Raw genomic sequence first — 21,345 nt, 5'->3', positions numbered from 1 at the left:
GACATGATCATCATCTTACCAATCTCATTTAATGTTTAATATTTTTGTATTATTTAATATATTATTATAAATATCTAAAAATTTACATCATAAATCAAATTTTCAGATTTTTCTAAAAATAGTGTTTTTCATTTTTTTTTAAATTCAGATTTTTTAAAAAAAGAAATATTTTTTTAGAAAACATGTATTTTTGAGAAAGAAATATTTTTTTGAGAGTGCAATTTAAAAAAAAAAATTTAAAAAAAAAAAAAAAAAAAAAAAAAAAAAAAAAACTGTATTTTTTTTTTATAGAAAGTTGTATTTTGTCAAAAAAAAAATAGTACTTTAAAAAAAATTATATATATATATATATATATATATATATATATATATATATATATATATATATATATATATATATATATATATATATAATAAACAAAACTACAAGTTTTTGAAGAAAGTTACATTTTTTTCAAAAAAAAAAAAAAACCGCGTTTATAAAAATCTGCATTTTTAAAATATATATATATATATATCATGTTTGTAAAAATCGCTCGACGTTAGCTAGTCGGTGGACTAAGGTCAAGGGATTAATCGGCTAGGCAGAGATTAATCGGGGGATTAATCGGGGACCATTAATTGCTAATTTGTTAGATTTTAAAAAATTAAATATGACTAATATCATATAAAACTTCATAAATACCACTAATAGTATAACAAAATAGGTTAATATGATAAATACAACACTAATAATACCTCAAATAGTTTCTATTGAAATATAACCTCTTCAAAGTGTTAAAATTTAATCGGACTCTATTGTTTCAGTCATTTTGTATGCATGGATTAATCGCTAGGCGCTCTCTAATCGGTCAATTAGCGCCTAGGGATTAATCAGAGATTAATCGGGACCTAATCGGATTTTTACAACACTGATATATATATATATATATATATATATATATATATATATATATATATATATATATATATATATATATATATATATATACATGTGTGTGTATATATGCATATTTTTTCAATTGCATATATTCATATTTTTAATACTATAATATTCGTAAGTAAATAAAAAAAAAACCTAATTTTTATTTAGGTCTTGAAGATTTTTTGATGCAAATTCATCGCAAGGTACCGTATATAGTCCTCATCTACCATAGAATAAATATTTTATTTGATACAAAATAAAATATAAAAAACCAAAAAATGCTATAAAATCCAAAGTGCGTTCATGTCTTCGTATCAATATTTCCATATTTTCTTCAATTTATCATCTTCACCTCTTCAATATTCATCACAACTTCATCCAAATCTACAAGAAAATTTAAAAAAAAAATGGTTGATGCAAAAACACCTACAAAAATACATACGTGATTTACATGTGATTAACATATGAATCACAGACGATTCACATATGAATTAAATGTGATGCATATGTGAATTACATGCGATTTACATGTAAATCACATGTAATTCATATGTGAATTAGATGGGATTTACATGTGAATCACATGTAATTCATATGTGAATTACATGCGATTTACATGTGAATCACATGTAATTCATATTTGAATTACATGTGAAGCACATGTAATTCATATGTGAATTACATGCAATTTACATGTGAAGCACATGTAATTTATATGTGATTAAATATGAAGCACTTGTAATTCATATGTGAATTACATGTGATTTACATGTGAATCACATGTAATTTATATGTGATTTACATGTAATTCATATGAATCACATGATTGAAACTAAATTTTTGTGAATTTATATTGAAATTAGGGAAAAGCTTACTTTATAGACATGATTTGTTGTATCCAATTTAGGTTCATGATTTGCAATGTTCATGCTCAAATTCATTCCATTTTGTGGCAATACAACCATTACAAGGGAATCTTCCGCCATTACCCTTGCAAACACATCAAATAAAAACACTTGTTATTTTGAGTTATTCATATTCAACCAAAAAAAAAGTTAGTACTTTAACAAATCTAAGCTCTTCGCAATATCTCATAGAATTCACAAGCAGATCAGTCAATCATAGAAACTAATTGACTAAAGCATACCAAATGGAATGGATAGAGAGTATAACCACAAACACTTAAAATTGACATATTGCATACTACAACATAGTTAAGTCAAGCTCCTCCATCTATCTATAAAAAAATGACGAATGGAAGAGATGGTACCTTTGCAAACTTTTGTATTGTGATGAGATGTCTCTTGGAGCAGCTCTTTTTAGGTCAAACCGTTTTTGTTGACATCTATACAAACCTTTTTTATGCCAAAATTTTCTCTGCTAATATGATTATTACAAATGAGAATTAACATGTCATTCAGACACCAAAACAAGTTGAAAAAGAAAAAAGGATAGTGGATTACAATATCCAATTAACACTTTTAGTATTCTACTTTCATTCTTCTTATCATACTACCAACAACAGACATGTGTATTTAGAAACCATCATGACACTCTTTGTGGCCAAATTCATGAACTAATCACTTGGGGAATTGTAAGGTGTTAATTGTATTATGGAAATATCAACTAAGGTAACAATATCTCAACTTCAATAACATCAATAGTTACGATACATGATTGGTGAATTAGAGATATGAAACTAACAACTCACAGCGTACCTTGCAATTCTAATAAGTTTTTGTAGAGATGAAATTGATGAAAGACTGAGACAAGGCGGGAGTAACTGCGAAGTAGAGGTGGAGGCGACTACGACGAAAACCAAATTATTACCGTATTCATCCAGAAAACTGTTTAATGTCAAAAATCTGAAATCGCTTTCTCATAATCACCATACATTAGAAAATTTTGGGAGGAGGCTCTGAAATTCATGGTATAAACCCTAACAACAGATGTTATTAAATAGGAGGACGCCATTAAAGATAAAGAATTCTTATTGAGCTGAAGAAATCAAAAATACCTTGTAAAGCATTAAATCACATTGATAAGTTCCAAATAAGGAAGACTTCCTAAAAAGTTGAAGATCAACAACAACTGATTTTTCAAATGTTAAAAATAGATCGGCCACAGTAAACGTCGTTCGCAATTGCAGATCATTCGTCGAAGGGATACTGGAGATGATTGAGACGACATGAGAGGAATATACTCGATTTGTCGATCTAAACGTCGTCATTCTATTGTTTCTTCGATTCATCGTCAACGATCTGGACATTAAGGAGTGTGGATGACCAGAGGTGGGATAAAGGTAGGTGAGAGGCGAGATAAAGAGATAGAGAGGGGGTAAGGGCTTTGATATTATTCAATCAGAGAAGGTATATTATTACATTATCTCTAAAATGCCCCCGATTCATGTGAAATAAGATGCCCCCGCCTTCTCAGTTATTTATAAAAATACCATAAATCATCAAAACCTTCGATTATTTTCATCTAACGGTTTTTGTTTAGTTCTCGGGTTCTCGGGAAATTTTGAGTTCTCAAATGATCCTTCCTCTCTCTCTCTCTCTCTCTCTCTCTCTCTATATATATATATATATATATATATATATATATATATATATATATATATATATATATATATATATATATATATATATATATATATGTATTTACAAAAATGCCATAAATCATCCTAACCTTCAATTATTTTGATCTAACGGTCTTTGTTTAGTTCTCGGGTTCTCGGGAAACTTTGAGTTCTCAAATGATCCTTCCTCTCTCTCTCTCTCCCTCTCTCTCTCTCTCTCTCTCTCTCTCTCTCTCTCTATATATATATATATATATATATATATATATATATATATATATATATATATATATATATATATATATATATATATATATATATATATATAGGGAAAAGTGAATATACCCTTGATGGTATATAAGCTTAGGTACCCAAACATATCATAATACATAATTTTGTTTGATATTTTCATTATAATGTTTTTAAACTTCAACTCTTAACTTGATTTACTTACAAGATTTTCGAAATTTCACTATTATCTTTCTTTTACATCGCATATTTTTTCCGAACACCTACTAGGCTATATCTATTGTAGTTGAAAATGAAAATTATATAAGAGAAACATAAATATGTAATTTATAAAAATCATTGAAGTAAATCAAGTTAGAAGTTAAATTATAAGAACATTGGACAATTAAAATGTATTATATGATACAAAACGACGTAATATGGTGAGTTTGGGTACCTAAACTTATATACCCTTAAAGGTATATTCACTTTTACCATATATATATATATATATATATATATATATATATATATATATATATATATATATATATATATATAGTGAGAGAGAGAGAGAGGAAAGTTCAATTGAGATGATAAAAAAGTTGAGAATTAGGGTATCATTGTAAGTCACTCATTTATTTTTACCGCAAAAACCTCCAGCGTACCAGCGAAAATGGGGAACGAATTCACATGTGTTTTCCATCAAAACATGTTTCCTTTAATTATGCTAATCATTACCTTAATATATACAAAAACAAATTTTTTTTGATTTTTTTTTTTAATTTTTAAGAAGCTATTTTTATCGAAAAATTATTTTAAACATATCAAAATTCATAATTTTTTATTCTCTATAAATAGACATCCATATTGATATAGTTTTGAAATAAATTTAAATTTTTATCTTTTTATAATTTCAGTTATCGTTATTCATAAGTGTATAGAAATGCATCAAATTTTTACTATAGTACATTCGTTATTCACTTATGAATAAAAAAATATTTTTAATTTTTTTTTTTTACAATTTAAGTATCATTTATACTACTTATTTATATGTGTAACAAATTAACTATAACAAAAATCTGATAAATGTTTTATTCATATATGAATATAAAATATTACGATAACTAAAATACGTTTTATTCATATATAAATATAATATATAACGAAAGATGATGTAAAAAATATATTTTAAATAAGAAAACTTTATTACTTGTTATATTCTTATATTAACGATAATCAAATTATAAGAAAAAAAAAAGATTAAGCATATGTTTTATTCAAAAATGCATAATGAATATATTGTAATAAAAATCTGATGGATTTTTATTCACTTATGAATACCGGAAGCTAAAACTCTAAAAAAATAAAATTTTCTATTTTATTTTAAAACAATATTAATATAGATGTCTATTTATAGAGAATAAAAAATTATGAATTTTAATATATTTAATATAATTTTTCGATAAAAATAGCTTTCAAAAAATCAAAAAAACGAAAAAAAAAATGTTTTTGGATATATTAAGGTAATAATTAGCATAGTTTAAAGACACATGTTTGGTTGGAAATACATGTGTATCCGTTATACCCTGTTTTTTCTCAACTGAACCCTCATCTCTCCCTCTCTCTATCTCTCTCTCTCTCTCTCTCTCTCTATATATATATATATATATATATATATATATATATATATATATATATATATATATATATATATATATCAAGGTTGTAAAAATCGTTTGATGGTAACTCGGCGGTCGACTGGCGATAAACGATTAATCGGACTAGGCAGAGATTAATCGGGGGGCCTTAATTATTAATAAAATTATTTAAAAAATTAATATTCTCTAAAGGACTAAGTATTTGAAAATTTAAAATTTTAAAATTTTTGAAAATTTCAGTTTAATATTTTAAATTTTGAAAGCTTAAAATTCTGAAAATTTAAAATTTCGGAGTAATATTTGAAAATTAAAATTTTTTGAATTTTTAAAAAAATTCTTGCCTACGACCGTCGAGACCGCCAAGGCTGACTTTGATTTATTTTGATCAATTTCCGCTAAGCACCCTAATCGTAATCGGTATAAGGCCATCAAGCGATTAAGAACCAAAAAAGATTAAGAACTCTAAGAACCACCAGTTTATAGTTATTAAACATATGAATGCTTATTAAACAATTAAAAATCATTTTTTTTCTTGTCTTTTTTGATAAGAAAATGACAAATTCATAATTTTACAGTTTAATATTTTCATTCGCATTGTAATACAAAATATATATTACATAATTTCATATAGTCCATTTACAGTCTAATACATAAAATTCACAACTTAATACAATTAATTTTACAATAATTCAAAATTTCAAAGAAGTTAAACACAAATTCTACTATCACCATCCACTACAACACGCTGTCACCAAAAACTTGTGTCACCGTTATAACCATTATTTTCTTCCAAATCCGATCTGTATAAAAAATCATGTATTAACAACTTACATAGTATATTCACATTTTAATAAACTTATTAATTCACTAATTTAGAGTTTAATGCAAAACAATTATAACAACTGTTACATTCTTACATATTTATATAAGAAAATTAATACAACCATTCATACATAAATAATTTATATTTTAACGAAAAAATAAATAAAAAGTTCACAACTTAATACAGTCAATTCACAGTTTAATACAGTCAATTCACGGTTTAATACATAAAATTCATAGATTAATACAATAAATTTACAGTTTAATATACATAAATGTTATATTTTAACTTAAAACTTATATGTATACCTTTAAATATGAAGGCTACTGTTTCTTTTAAAGTTTAATTTATACAATATTAATAGTGTACATTTTATACAATTTATTTAAATTTAGAAAAAATCATATATGTGTATAATGATTCTTTTTTTTAAACACAATTTTTTTTTTAAAAAAAAAATCATAGCTTAATATAGTTAATTCACAGTTTAATACTGTGAATTCACAATTTAATATACAAAATTCACCATTTAATATAATAAATTCACAGTTTAATACAGAAAATTTATAACTTAATACAATTAATTAATAACTTAATACAGTCAATTGTCTCTTTAAAAAAAACTTAATACAATCAATTCATAGTTTAATACAATCAATTCACACCTTAATACATAAAACTAGTAGTTTAATACAATAAATTCACAGTGTAATACAGTTTATACACACAGCTTATATATTTACAACAATATTCTCAACTTAAAACTTATATTTATACATTCATATCTGGAGGCATTTGTGTATATTAAAATGTGAATTTATTATATGAAGTTCTGAATAAAATTCACAGATTAATACACTAATTTCACAACTCATTTACACATAAAATTTAGATTTTGATAAAAAAAAATCAGAATTTACAGTTTGATGAAACATTTCAGACACTAATTCATAGCTTAATTCTATATTTCAAACACTAAAATGCACAACTTATTGAAAATAATAATAATAATAATAATAAACAAAACAAAAAAAAAACAAAAAAAAAAAAGAAAAACAAAAAGAAAATTCATAACATAATACACGCTTCAGCTCTAATTCGAAGCTTAAAACAAAATTTTAAAAACTTATTCAAAACTTAAAAACTTACAGATGTCGTTGAGGCATTTCATCACACACCTTGTGTGCACATTATTTCTAGATCTGATATGATTTACAGATCTAAGATTGTCATATTCCTTAGAGTCTTAGAATATTCAAGATCTGATCTTATTACCGTATAGTGATGGTTTTTAGCCATAAGAACATCCTATGTGCTCATACAAACCCTAATGCTTGGATCTAGGTTTCTCTATTGTACATGCCATTCATCCAAGACTATAAACCCTAATTCTAGCATATGATAATCGATATTAACATAATAATGGGTTTAAGACATTACCTTGATTGTTATGTAGCAATAACAATCACAATTCCTTCTTGTAATGACTTTAGAAAGCTCAGAGTCACAAATGTCACTCCTCTAATGGTTCACAAACACCAAGAGCAAGAGGATGAAGAGGAGAAGAGAAGGAGACACCCAAAAGCCGTCCAAAACCCTAAGGAATTGCTTACCCCCGTTTTTGGTGCTCTAGGGATCTTTAAATAGTGAATCTATTAGGGTTATCTAATGAGGAAACCCTAATTTGGATGCTTAAGCCCTAATCAACCCATGGACTCCTTCCTTAAAGGCCCTAGGACGATTTCTAATGGGTTTCCCCATAGAATTCGTCCACCCCTTTAATATGGAGTCTATTAGCTCAATATTCAACTATCATACAATTAACAGTTCAAGTCCCTTAAGTTTAATTAATCTCTTTTAGCCACAAACTTAATTCTTATTAATTCTTGACTAATATTAATTAAACAATATTATTTCTCCTTTAATATATTATTCTCATAATATATTAATAAATCATATTTAATACTTTCTCTCCATAATTCATCCTATCAAGTTGCTTTGGTGAAGGCAACCGAAATGGACCATGCACCATCGGGTCAAGTACATACCAAAATAGTTATGAACTTAGACACTAATCCAACAGTCTCCCACTTGGATAAGTCTAATAACTATTCCGCGTATGACTTCAGATCCCGATCTGCAATCGTAGCTTTCTAAAGCCGCTGTCAACTCTGGTCTTATCAGATACGCGTGTCCTTTAGATAAGGGATCATATATTCCTCCATTCTAGACATTATCGTATAGATTGACACATGGATCTTAAATCATTCTCTCTGTCTATGTCCTGTTTCCCAAATTCAAATTTATGACGACTGACAACAGACTACAATTGAACACATCAATTTAGTCCCGGCTTGGCCAAGCGCTTAGGTGCCATCACTAAATCATCGAGGGGGCTACAGATATCGCTTTTATCCTACATTGAATAAAAGGAACGGATAAACTTTGACTCAGTGCTCGCTTGCACTAACTTACCGAATCACACACAACAATATGTTTTATGACACCAAGTTACTAGTGCGTCTACATATTATCAATGTGTAACCGACTCACAAGATACAACTCACACATCTCGGTTTCAAGAATATAATATATTATCGTCTCACCAATCACTCGTGATAAAATCCATCAAGTGATCCAAGTGAGCGTGGGTTTCATCCAATGCTCAAATCATATTCATAAGCACTCATGAACGTTGCAACAAACATTTTCTTATGTCTAATGCTCTTTTAGACAATCCACACACCAATTCACGGTAGTCTTTGTTCATACCTACTTCAAACATATGAACGACTGTGGTCCGTTCGAATAATTTGATTGTTCTGAACCAATTTAACTATTCAGGAAGTCAAAACATGCAAAGTGAAACACAAGAATAATACTAATTCCATATGGCCCCAAATCCTTGAGTATAAATAAAACACATTTTATTTATCACCATATCGATTACTCATTATTTGTTGTTTCGGGTAATCAACTTCTTACTTGAATTTTTACTACACTTATCCCATGCTCTTAGCATGCACACAATGTTTACCTATGGTCCTTTCTTTGTGAAATAGATTAAATGAACACATTTCCAATCATACTCATTTCACAACTCCCAATCCTTATCAAAAGTGTAAGAATATCAAATTCTTGCCACTTATAGAATATGCTAGATTCTAACATTTTATACAATGATCCTTTTGTAATGTCACTGCACTAATGTCACAATGACTATTACCAATTAAATTACAAAGTTCTCTATGGATGTTACAATACAATTCCATAGACGTGATGTCTCTCACTCAAAGTACATTTCTTTGAACATCCTTTTGCATAAAATTTCTAATCTAGACATAGATTTTCAATATCTAACTCCTAATATGGAAATGTTTCTATATTTTCGATATGACAACTCATTCTTAATAGACTCTTATCTATTCATAATAATGTCGATATGCTCCATCCAATACTATGCTTCCAACTACTCACAACCGACTAATCCTCGACGAACTTTGGATTGTCCTTTTATAGTTGTTTAATTGTCTTAGTCAAAACAGATTCTTGTCCTTTTCCCTCTAAATGTCCTGGACATTTGGAAAATTTAGAATGGTCAAATATTATATCATTTACAATCGGTCCTGTACCCGAAGCGTATGGGACACGATGCATAATGTCTTACAAGGAAATTTGATACTTTATCAATCTTCTGCCATAATATTTTATGTGCTAGGTTCTCATAATTTGAACTTTATGAAGAGGAATGCTGTAATCATAATCGAAATTTACGAACACACTCTGTATCTTTGACTAAGTTTATTAACATTCCACATAGATTTGAAACGAAGCATAATATTCTCTCCCTTAATTATAGCAAAACAACTTTACATCCTTACTACTTTGCAAAGTATTACTCTTGTTTTCTATAATTAATACTGCTAACTTGCAATACTTGACTTAATAATCATATAATCATAACATTTATGCTCCCACTATCATGATGATTATTATAAACATAACACATATGCTCCCACTAGCTTTGACATGTATTTAGAAACAGCTTAACTTTCAGAAAAACAATACCTATTGAATTTCTTAAGTTCATATTTCTAATACCTAATGTTTTGATAATCCTTTATCTAAGCTTATACACCTTTGCCTTAGATAGCTCATATGTGTGTTTAAATAATTTAGACTAATTGCCAAATCTCACAATTCGAATCATGGAAAGGGATACCATAACCATAATCGAATTTAAGAATGCAATTTTCACAATCACTATCTTCTTAAAATCTCTCTTAGTTAAAGCATTTCCTCATAGTCATTTTCATGAAGGAGGGAATCTTATGACACTTAGATTTTAATGGTGTATATGTTCCTATCCATGTGGATTTGTCAAAACCAAAGTTTGCGACAAATCCAAACTCATATGGACCGAACTCTTAATCTTGATTTCTTGTCTTATGGTAACACGAGTGCCCACCATGTCTTCCAAGCAGTTAAGCAACTCACCCTTTCCTATCAATGTAATTTTCATTGACCGAGGCCCTTGCCTTTTATGCGTTCAAATGAGAACTCATAGAACTCACATGCATAATTAACTCAATTGGAATAGCACAGAAACAAAATAACATCAACACGGTAGGTTATAAACCTCAAGTCGTGTGCTAGTGATGATCGATAAGGTTTATTCTTGATTTGTTCTTGAAACCTTTCAAGACCATTAAGACTCCTACTGACTCCTTGACATATAAGATTCTCTTCTCAATAAACATTTCTTGACAAATAAATATTGAAGAGTTAGTGTAGCTTTTATCAAGACAAACCACTTCACAAAATTGGTCCTAGTTGGTCTTTGTCTTATCCAAGACATCACAACTTTCCACATTTGGTGAATGTTATAAACCTTCTTAAGACCTGTCACTCAATGTCACAATCTTAGCTCTAAGACTTGTTTTGGAACAAAGTATGATTGACTTTGTGATTTAACCATTTCTTCAATCCTTGATTCCACTTCTTAGACATACAATTGTACTAAGACTTACTTAGAGGACCAATTGAGATATGGTTCTTAATCATTAAGACTTATGATAAAACATAATAAAAAGGTACTCTCCCTTATTCTTAGAATAGAGAAATTTTTATCTTTCTGCCTACTTGATTCTTCTTATTCGTTCTGCTATTGATTTAAACCTTTTCCAATCAATTCAAAATTACACTTAATTTTATAAGTATAATCATATTTACTAAACCTTTAGTAAATCATGACAAATATATTTGTTACTCTTGCGGTGGACTTGATCAACACACAACTTTTGTGTACTCGATCTCCTAGTCCTTCACTTGACACTTTGTCAACGAATTAGTCTAATTTCCAAATGTGAAATTTCTCATTCATCATGCAACCAAGTTGTGTGATTCCAAATTTCTATCCAACTAAAACTTGGGCGATGAGAAACTCTCACTGTTTGGTAAATTCTCGACATTTCCATAAACAACATAATTAAGAATCACATCCATTTGTTGTAGAAATATGCAAACACCAATTTTTCATAACGATTTCATTGCAAGGAAATAAATAAACAAATAAATTAGTCAAACCAAAATTTATTTTATTCATAAAAGCAGCAGAAAACATTTGTCCTTAAAATGCAAAATCAACTTAAAAACTATGTAATCAAATATTCCTAACTACTCTATCATAACTTTCTAAGCTCAAAATCTAATCTTCGAATCCATGCGATCGAGATTCATTTCTTTGTGATTAGACTCATCTTGCTTTTCCATCAAGCTTCCCCTCTTGTCATTGATCCTACAAAACATTCTAATGCAATCTTATCACATTATGTATCAATGAATAGGAACTTAATGGAGTTAGATAGTGGATTTTTACCTGAAGCACAACCATACTCTTTGACTCTCCCATCTTCTGGACTCTTCAGGCTCTTAGGGCAGATTTGTATCCAACACCCTTTCTCTTGGCAGCAAACACAGGTCGGTTCTCCTAGAATGTCCTCGGAAGCATGGTTGGTTGACTTTCCCAACAAATATGCTCCATTGCTTTGCCAAATCATTTTTGATTCAACAGCAATGAGAATGTAAGTTAGGTCAATGAGGTTTTCGTCATGATCCATCATATAATACTTTCTTTTGAACTCATTATATGATTCGGGAAGTGACTGCAGAACCCAGTTCACAGCCAACTTATCCGGGAATGACACACCGAACATTTTCAAGCTATCAATGTGTGATTTCATTCCCAAAACGTGGGCACACACGGGTTTACCATCTTCATGTTTCATTTCCAATAGGGCTTTAGTGACATTGAACCTCTCAATTCTTCGATCTTGTGGGTTAGGGAGAATAATTGGAGGAGGAGGAGGAAGTGAAGCATGATCTCTTGTTCCTCGATCGAATCGTGGAATATCATCTTCATGTGGAAAGCTTGTTCCATGGGATTTGGGAAGACCATAGTTGTCGTACTTTGACATCTACAAAACGGGAGAAAACATAAATTCAAGTTAGTTGATGATTGAGTCCTTAATAAATCACCCAAATGAGATATCAAGGCTAGGACCCAACACAATACGCTATAACCTAGAAAAGGGATGTCGTAATCTAGTTGCAGAATATTTGAAGGTAAGTGAATGACGATTCAATAATTTCCACCAAGAAAAACGAAAAATAAATTTAAGTTTTAAATCTATGAAAACTCCTAGATCCTTTGAGATTCATTGAAATTTTCAATGGCATGTTTAAATCTAGATATGCGCCTCTATTTTGTGACTGTGATGCCGAGGATCACAAAGTGGGTGTGAATAACCATGCAAATCTACATGGTGCCCCCACATGTTACAATCACCTATTCGATGTGCCGGTAAACCACACACGCTCCACCGAACTATGACAAACATTGAGTCACCCTTTGCTACCTTTGCTTAGAACCATTTAGTGTGTTGTTAAACCACACACGCTCCACTAACGTCTTCGCAAGGGCACAAAGTGTAATTTCATGGAATTGCATCAATTCACTTTTGCCTAAAGTAACTAAGATTGGGAATTTGTAAAACATTTAGTTACTTTTGTACTTCATTATACTTATAATGGAAGGTTTTGTCCTATCCTACTCGTTCGGCTCACGACCCTCCACTAGTCAAGAGTGCGGTGGGTAAGAGTGGATACCCATTCAATCGCCATTTTATAGGCAATTTCCTTAAACACCCCTTATAGACCAGCTTCGTGAATGAGGCCTACTAATGGTAAGACTGACTTTTACTCACATATATATAATGTTAGACTTTTAATGTTATATATAGTATAGGGTGTATTTTACACTTTTAAATACTAGGTGGTCAAATTTAATAATTATACTTTTAATTCAATTAAATTATAAACCAAAACTTTATGGATTTATTAAACCTCTTTTAATTATACACCTTAATTAATTAATAAAACCATAAGGGTGTGATTTGAACTTTTCAAAACAATACTAGGGTTTTAGAATTTAACATTTCTAAATCAAACTTTTAATCAACTTTTAAATTCCAAAACTTGAGGGCAAGTTTTGAAACATTTCAAAACATTAGGGTTTTAACTATTTAAATTTCAAAACCAAAACTTTTAAGTTCTAGTTTAAACTATAAAACTCAAAGGGAAAATTGAAACTTTTCACAACACAAGGATCAAATAACAAATAATATAAATTAAACAATTAATTTCATCATTATCTATATTTGATCTAATTTCAATTTCTTGCAAAATAAGTTACCCAATTAATACAAATAATCAAACTTTATCATATAAGGAAGTTATTATCTAATCAATTGGTAATTATCTTTTGTTTAATCAAGGATATACTCATAAATATGTATAAAATCGGATTTTAATGATCTAAAGCAGATAAGGCAAGTATCCATGAGTAAAACAGCAAGAAATCCCGAAATCCCCTCTTCCTGATGCTCGAACTCATCGAGTACCCCTATGGACTCACTGAGTAGGAGCCTACTCGCTGAGTCCACAATGGGACTCGCAGAGTTCATCATCCAGGTGGCTCAAAACTCGATTTTGCAACTTGAACAAACATACAAGGTGTCAATACAATAGAAACCAATCAAGGCTCTGATACCACTGATGGTTTTTAGCCATAAGAACATCCTATGTGCTCATACAAACCCTAATGCTTGGATCTAGGTTTCTCTATTGTACATGCCATTCATCCAAGACTATAAACCCTAATTCTAGCATATGATAATCGATATTAACATAATAATGGGTTTAAGACATTACCTTGATTGTTATGTAGCAATAACAATCACAATTCCTTCTTGTAATGACTTTAGAAAGCTTAGAGTCACAAATGTCACTCCTCTAATGGTTCACAAACACCAAGAGCAAGAGGATGACGAGGAGAAGAGAAGGAGACACCCAAAAGCCGTCCAAAACCCTAAGGAATTGCTTACCCTCGTTTTTGGTGCTCTAGGGATCTTTAAATAGTGAATCTATTAGGGTTATCTAATGAGGAAACCCTAATTTGGATGCTTAAGCCCTAATCAACCCATGGACTCCTTCCTTAAAGGCCCTAGGACGATTTCTAATGGGTTTCCCCATAGAATTCATCCACCCCTTTAATATGGAGTCTATTAGCTCAATATTCAACTATCATACAATTGACAGTTCAAGTCCCTTAAGTTTAATTAATCTCTTTTGGCCACAAACTTAATTCTTATTAATTCTTGAGTAATATTAATTAAACAATATGATTTCTCCTTTAATATATTATTCTCATAATATATTAATAAATCATATTTAATCCTTTCTCTCCATAATTCATCCTATCAAGTTGCTTTAGTGAAGGCAACCCAAAAGGACCATGCACCATCGGGTCAAGTACATACCAAAATAGTTATGGACTTAGACACTAATCCAACATATAGATCATTATCGAAGTAGATCTGAAGCAACATACGGTGTTTGGAGGAGAAAACGAAGGATGTGGTAGAGATAAGCAGAAGGAGGAGGAGGTGTCGGTGGTGGAAACAGATCTGATATGTGGAGATGCTAGTGGTGGTGTTTATGGTGGAGCAGAAGCGAGATGAGTGTAAAGAGGTCGTGAAATTCACAGATATAGAAGATCTGGTGCAATGACGTTCAGAAAATAGTAGATCTGAAAGATCTAGTGTCGCGACAATCAGAAAAACATTGATCTGGAGGTTGTCGGATAATTATAGATATAATGGATACAGAAAAATTACAGAGCTGGACATCGAGAGTGGCGGAGGTGGTGGAAGAAAGATAATGCAGGGACGCGATGGTGGTAGTGGTAAGGTCGTCGTCAATAGTGGCTGCAGTAGGTGGAAGGTGGTGTTCAGTTTTGACAAGAATTTCCCTTAATTAGTTGGTTCTTAGGTTCTTAATCTTTTTTGGTTCTCATTTGAGCCTTTACACACACACACACACACATATATATATATATATATATATATATATATATATAGGGAAAGGTTATTTGGAAAACAAAAAAACCCTAAAAATCATAAAAATGCATAAAAAAAATACCTAGAGATCACAAAACTTTTTTTTGACATTTTTAAGAAAAAATCGCAGCTTTTTAAAGAAAATCGCTGAAAAGTATTTGAAAAAAAAAAACTTTTTTTTTTACAAAAAAAAAAATTATTTTATATTTTTTTTTTCAGCGAATTTTTATAAAAAGCTGCGATTTTTTATAAAAAAAATTCAAAAAAAAGTCTTGTGATCTCTAAGTATTTTTTTTATGTATTTTTATGATTTTTAGGGTTTTTTGTTTTCCATAGAACCTGAACCTATATATGTATATATATACATATATATATATATATATACATATATATATATATATATATATATATATATATACACACACGTGTATATATATATATATATATATATATATATATATATATATATATATATATATATATATATATATATATATATATATATATATAGCTGGTTTATAATGTGGATAAACAACTATTATGCGGACGTCTGGACTATGCTATTATATGAGAATTACTAAAAGAATAAGTTGTTTTGTAATGTGAATACGTTGGACCTCACATAATTATTGTCATCTCCATGCAGTCTCATTAAGTCTTATTCATTTTTTTTTCTCACGCATCGTTTTCCACTCATCATCCCGACAACATTCTCACAGAATGAGAATAATAAAAAAAAAGTCTATAATAACCTTATAGACGATTTAGTTGATGAGAATGTGTGATAATTACAAAAGTTATGTGAGATTGAACGTATTCACATTATCAAATAACATATTTTCTTTGTTATTATCACAAAATAGCATTGTCTATACATCCGCACAATAGATGTCAATTCACCTTTGAACCTAGCTCTCTCTCTCTCTCTATATATATATATATATATATATATATATACACACACACACACACACATACACTAGAGGAGCACCCGCGCAAAGTGGCAGTGATAAATAACTGTTTTGACAAATAGTTTGTTATGTAGAAATAAAAATTATATATATTATTATTAGTTATTAAGTAATAAAAATATATCACTTTTTCAATAAAATATTTGTGTTTAAATGTTTTATTTATATTGTACGTTTATACTATTGATGTAAATTAAATAACTACGATGTCTGGTTTAAAAACAATATAAACTATTTTACATGCAAGAATTTAATATTTTAGGTTTGTATTTTGCTCCAAGTTGAATTTCTTAATAACTTTGATTACTTTACGTCTTCAAATTTTTGGCATGTATTAATAGTTTATTTATGCATATCTGATTTGTACAAAAAGCTTTCTAAATTATACCTCTTAAAAGATATTACTAATATGATTTATAATGTAGTACGATAAAGATATATATATATATATATATATATATATATATATATGTATGTATATATATATATATATATATATATATATATATATATATATATATGGTCTAGTTATTGTGAGAACTAAAAGATTTACGAGAACTTAAGAACTCTTAATTCGCTCATCATTTTTCAAAAGCTAAAACGTCAATATTCTCTCAATGGTGCGTCTAAGCCATATATATGATAAAAAAAAAGATTTGACAAATCTTTTTATTCATTTTTTTAATATGCATGTATGAACAGTCAGCATTGCTATGGACTACGAACGTGCACTATTAGTAGTCATAACTACTGATTGTGGATATTGTGTTCTCCAGTAGTCCATATAATTGATGTTTGTGGAAATCTGCAGCATATATAACTGATGATTATGTGTACATCCATACTTCCAAAACGACCACAAAAAAAAAAAAAAAAAACAAGTTGTCAAATCTATTTTTAGACCATTGATGTAACAATTGGTAAAAATCGGTTAGACTTCAACGGTCAAACCATTGCGAACCTCTAGGTATTAATGACCAATTGTGTGTAATTTTATGTTTATAATGTATATTAAATATATTATATTTATAAATTTCTTTTAGAACATCTCAAACTGCTCAAACCATCTATCGTTGAAGATCGAATCGAAAATCACCAAAATTTTAATTTATTTGTAGCGTTAAAAATATATTTTTGCATAAGATATAACTGAGAGTTACATATAAGATATTTGAATAGATTATGCTCTCTTGATTTTGTGGATATAAAGAACGACCAAAACGGAGGTTGTATGAGAAAATTACGCCACTTTAAAGTTATAAAAATCAATATTTATCTAATTTCTTGAAACGAACCATGCACTGTTTCCTTTGGAATAGCTACGAGTCTCGTAAGCTATTTTTCAGCATGTTTTTGAATTCAGAATATAATCTATTATTTTATTATATTTTTATAATATTCTTAATCTCCACCATCCGTAAAATCCGTCGAATACAAACCAATTAATTGTGAAACTTTAAATGTTAATTCCCAGAGTTAGGTATATCGAAATTAAATTCCGTCTGCATTTCTAGATGCAGCACGATCGAGATAACAAGCATACACTTTTTGAAAAAATTTACCAAAACGAGATGATGACAGAAGAATCAAGAAAAATAGGATTTGCCTCGCAAAATAAGTTATATATGCTTATTACCCCGAAATATCACTCCAAAAGTCATCTAAGACTCCAATAATTCAACAATTGCTTAAAAAGAAAGCGAGGGTGTACACTTCAACAATTGCTTAAAATAAAAGTTTTAACTGGTACCTCTTGATCCTCTGATTATATCCCATTATTTTGTTTTGTTCTTCCTTCTTTAATGGAATGCCAAACATCCATTCTTCCCATTTCTCTTGATCGCCGACAAAAAATGGAAGTGGACCGGCGGCTGTCGCTGGCCAAGAAATCAGGCATCTTCCCTGCAATTGGCTTATAGACATCCTCTAAACACCCCCTGATCCTACATGTGCAGCTATAGCAAAAGGAGGAAGGAAACCAAGAGGCGGACGGAGGAAGGAAACCAAGAGGCTGTCGGAGCAGCCTCCCTTACCACCGTGTACAAGGTTATTGAACTCGTTACTCGGTACATGTTCGGCCAATAACTGAGTAGGGAGTACTCGGGGAGTACTCAAATTCGGTAATTCATGTAGAAATATTTTTAGGGAAATTATATATGTCAAAATCATAAGTTGATTCAAATATATAACAAAATTAGATATATGTGATTACATAAAAATTGAAAAACATATAATGGTCTCATATCGTGAGTAATTACTGAAAATTTAAGATATATATGTAGTAATAATCACATGCGTGTGTTAAATAATAAATCATTAAGTATATTATACATATTAATCATCAAGTTGACCTAGTTTTACAACACTGTGCATGAGTCGATCAGGGAGTACTCGGGATTTTGTAACTCGTCTTGATAAGGGGCTGAGTAACGAGTACTCGAAGAAGTAATCGGCCAACTCGACGAGTTTTACAACATTGACCATGAATGACGTCGATGACCACCAAGAGGTATCACCGCCCTTGGTTCGTCCCGGTCTGTTACTGTCAACAATGAAGCAAGGGGACAAAGAGGAGCTCGCCATAGGTCAACTACAACTCCCTTGTTCGCGATTTGTTAGCCACCTCCGGTGCATCTCGATTTATAGTTCCCGATCGCATTCCTCATCTCCGATTTTCCTTTGATCTTTTCTTTTTCTCTTTGAAATTGTGGTGTCAACGATGAGAGTAAAACCACCTTTGGGTCGCCGGAGATAGTTACTACCTTTCTCAATCATAGTTTCCAATCGATCATTCCCTATTACCCCGTCTGAAGAAGAAGAAGACCTCATGTCTTGATTTTGTTGGTCTAATTGACCATATCAGCCCCTCATCCTTAATAAATGATCAAAAGCAATCCCTCCTATAGTGATTTTTAAGTCAATATAAGGCATTGATATAAATCTCTTCAAAACAGGTCACATTTGACTTAGTCATTACAAAATGGTCCCTATGTTATTTTAAAAGATCAAAAATTGTCCCTTTTGATTTAATATATCACAATCAGTCCCTTGGTGATAAATAAATTACAAAACAACACTTTTTAAATCTAAAATATTTAAAAAAAGGTTCCCTTGGTTAAAATATTACTAAAAATTGTATCAGTTTCTTTTAACTCGAAAAGACATTAAGATGCGGTTATTCACGAAAAGCTTCACCAAAACGAACCTGGATCGAGATCACGCATCGAATGTGAGTTTCTATGGCCCCTCTTTTACGGTTTTAATACTTATGGGAGAATACATCAGTGTCTATTAAAGTTTTAATGATTTCCAAGTTTTATACACAAAATAACATCATACTTTAATATTGGTCAAAATTATGAAATAGCAATCTAAAGTGTATAAATCATCAATAAATCATATAGGTTATAATAGAATGCTATACATGATACAAGTACACTTTGTTGTCATATATTACTTAATATTAATAAAAATCAAAATATTTTATGTATATTACTCTAAAGACATAAGTTATTTGACGAATCATAAATTGTAATACTATATATATATATATATATATATATATATATATATATATATATATATATATATATATATATATATATATATATATATATATATATATATGCATGAAAATGTTGAGAAAATATGCAAAGGCATTACACATATGACTAAATATGTTATTCAACATAATTATGTACAAAAAGAATGTACATTGCTTAAATGGTTGATAAATGAAATTTTGACAAATACATAATAATTAAGTGAAAACATACCAAAAATCAACTATTATTATTATTTAACTTTCGATCATCATATGGAAATGATTTCTAAGTAAACGATAAATATTATTTTTATAATTATTATAAAAATATAAATCATTTTAGTCGTAATACGAAATTCATCATATATGATAATATAATTGATTCTTAGATTTTAGGGATTATCACCTAATAAAGTATACATCATATCAACTATGCAACTTATCGAATATTAGGAAAGCATTGGTTTTCATGTTATTTGAAAATTGGAAATTGTTATAAAAACTGTAGTTAGGTTGCCCGAATTTCATCATGGCAGACAATAAGATTTGAAATGATATGAAGTCTTATGAATCTCAAATACTAGAGGACGTAAATCAAAATCATTCCTAATCACCAAAGAATTAAAAATATTCTAAAGTCTTATATCGGTTGATTGTACATGGGCTAAACCACAACTAGATGTAGACTGATTACCTATGTTTAATTATGGTTAGACTGATGAACAATCAAGCTTGGATTCGGTTGTTGATAGAATAAAATGCTTGGAATCCATAATATTTAAGGAAAAGCACAGTTTGAAAATGCTTAAGAACCCTCAAAAGTTTAATAAACACCTTATGAATATTTGGCGAATATTTACCATAAATTCTCATGAAACTGTAAGTATCATAAATGTAAATCATGTACGAAATTTATCCCCGAATACTAATTACCTAACTATGATACCCTACAAATGCATCTCTTAAACTTCATACAAATACCTTGCAAAATATAAGCACCTTAGTGAATCATTTCGAATTCGGCTTAAGTCAATCAGTCCATTTTGTTTTATCGTGAACTATTCGACTTATGTTAGAAGCATCCAAGTTCAAATTAAGGACACATATACTTACCCTTTCGTCTTTTGTGACCCTTTTTAAAGGAGAACATGGAA

At 29.6% G+C, this 21,345-nt stretch overlaps 1 protein-coding gene across 3 annotated transcripts; it reads right to left on the bottom strand.

The window, feature by feature from the left end:
- Positions 1–1,066: 1,066 nt before the first annotated feature.
- On the bottom strand, positions 1,067–3,321 carry LOC145040564 (uncharacterized). Of its 3 annotated transcripts, XR_013679898.1 has the most exons (5): positions 2,943–3,321; positions 2,644–2,864; positions 2,196–2,302; positions 1,801–1,915; positions 1,067–1,309 (listed from the first exon to the last, which is right to left on the bottom strand). XR_013679898.1 is itself a non-coding variant. In XM_078988479.1 (4 exons), exons 1-4 carry the CDS (start codon positions 3,192–3,194, stop codon positions 1,292–1,294), a joined length of 492 nt encoding a protein of 163 aa, XP_078844605.1. In that variant the 5' UTR covers positions 3,195–3,321; the 3' UTR covers positions 1,067–1,291. The 3 variants fall into 3 exon arrangements, 1 of the variants encoding a protein (XP_078844605.1); XR_013679897.1 differs by having other exon boundaries at positions 2,644–3,316; XM_078988479.1 differs by lacking the exon at positions 2,644–2,864.
- Positions 3,322–21,345: the final 18,024 nt, after the last annotated feature.

This window comes from Lactuca saligna, chromosome 1 (assembly GCF_052625555.1).
Source record: "Lactuca saligna cultivar CGN05327 chromosome 1, ASM5262555v1, whole genome shotgun sequence".
Lineage (NCBI taxonomy): Eukaryota > Viridiplantae > Streptophyta > Magnoliopsida > Asterales > Asteraceae > Lactuca > Lactuca saligna.
This window is presented reverse-complemented; position numbering and strand designations above follow the sequence as displayed.

What these genes read in the sequence shown, in the direction of transcription:
- LOC145040564 (XM_078988479.1), bottom strand. Translation starts at nt 3,194, where the DNA reads ATGTCCAGATCGTTGACGATGAATCGAAGAAACAATAGAATGACGACG. An exon ending in GTGATTTAATGCTTTACAAG is followed by an intron (nt 2,303 to 2,942) that starts GTATTTTTGATT and finishes TCATATTAGCAG; the next exon opens with AGAAAATTTTGGCATAAAAA. An exon ending in CAATACAAAAGTTTGCAAAG is followed by an intron (nt 1,916 to 2,195) that starts GTACCATCTCTT and finishes TGTGTTTGCAAG; the next exon opens with GGTAATGGCGGAAGATTCCC.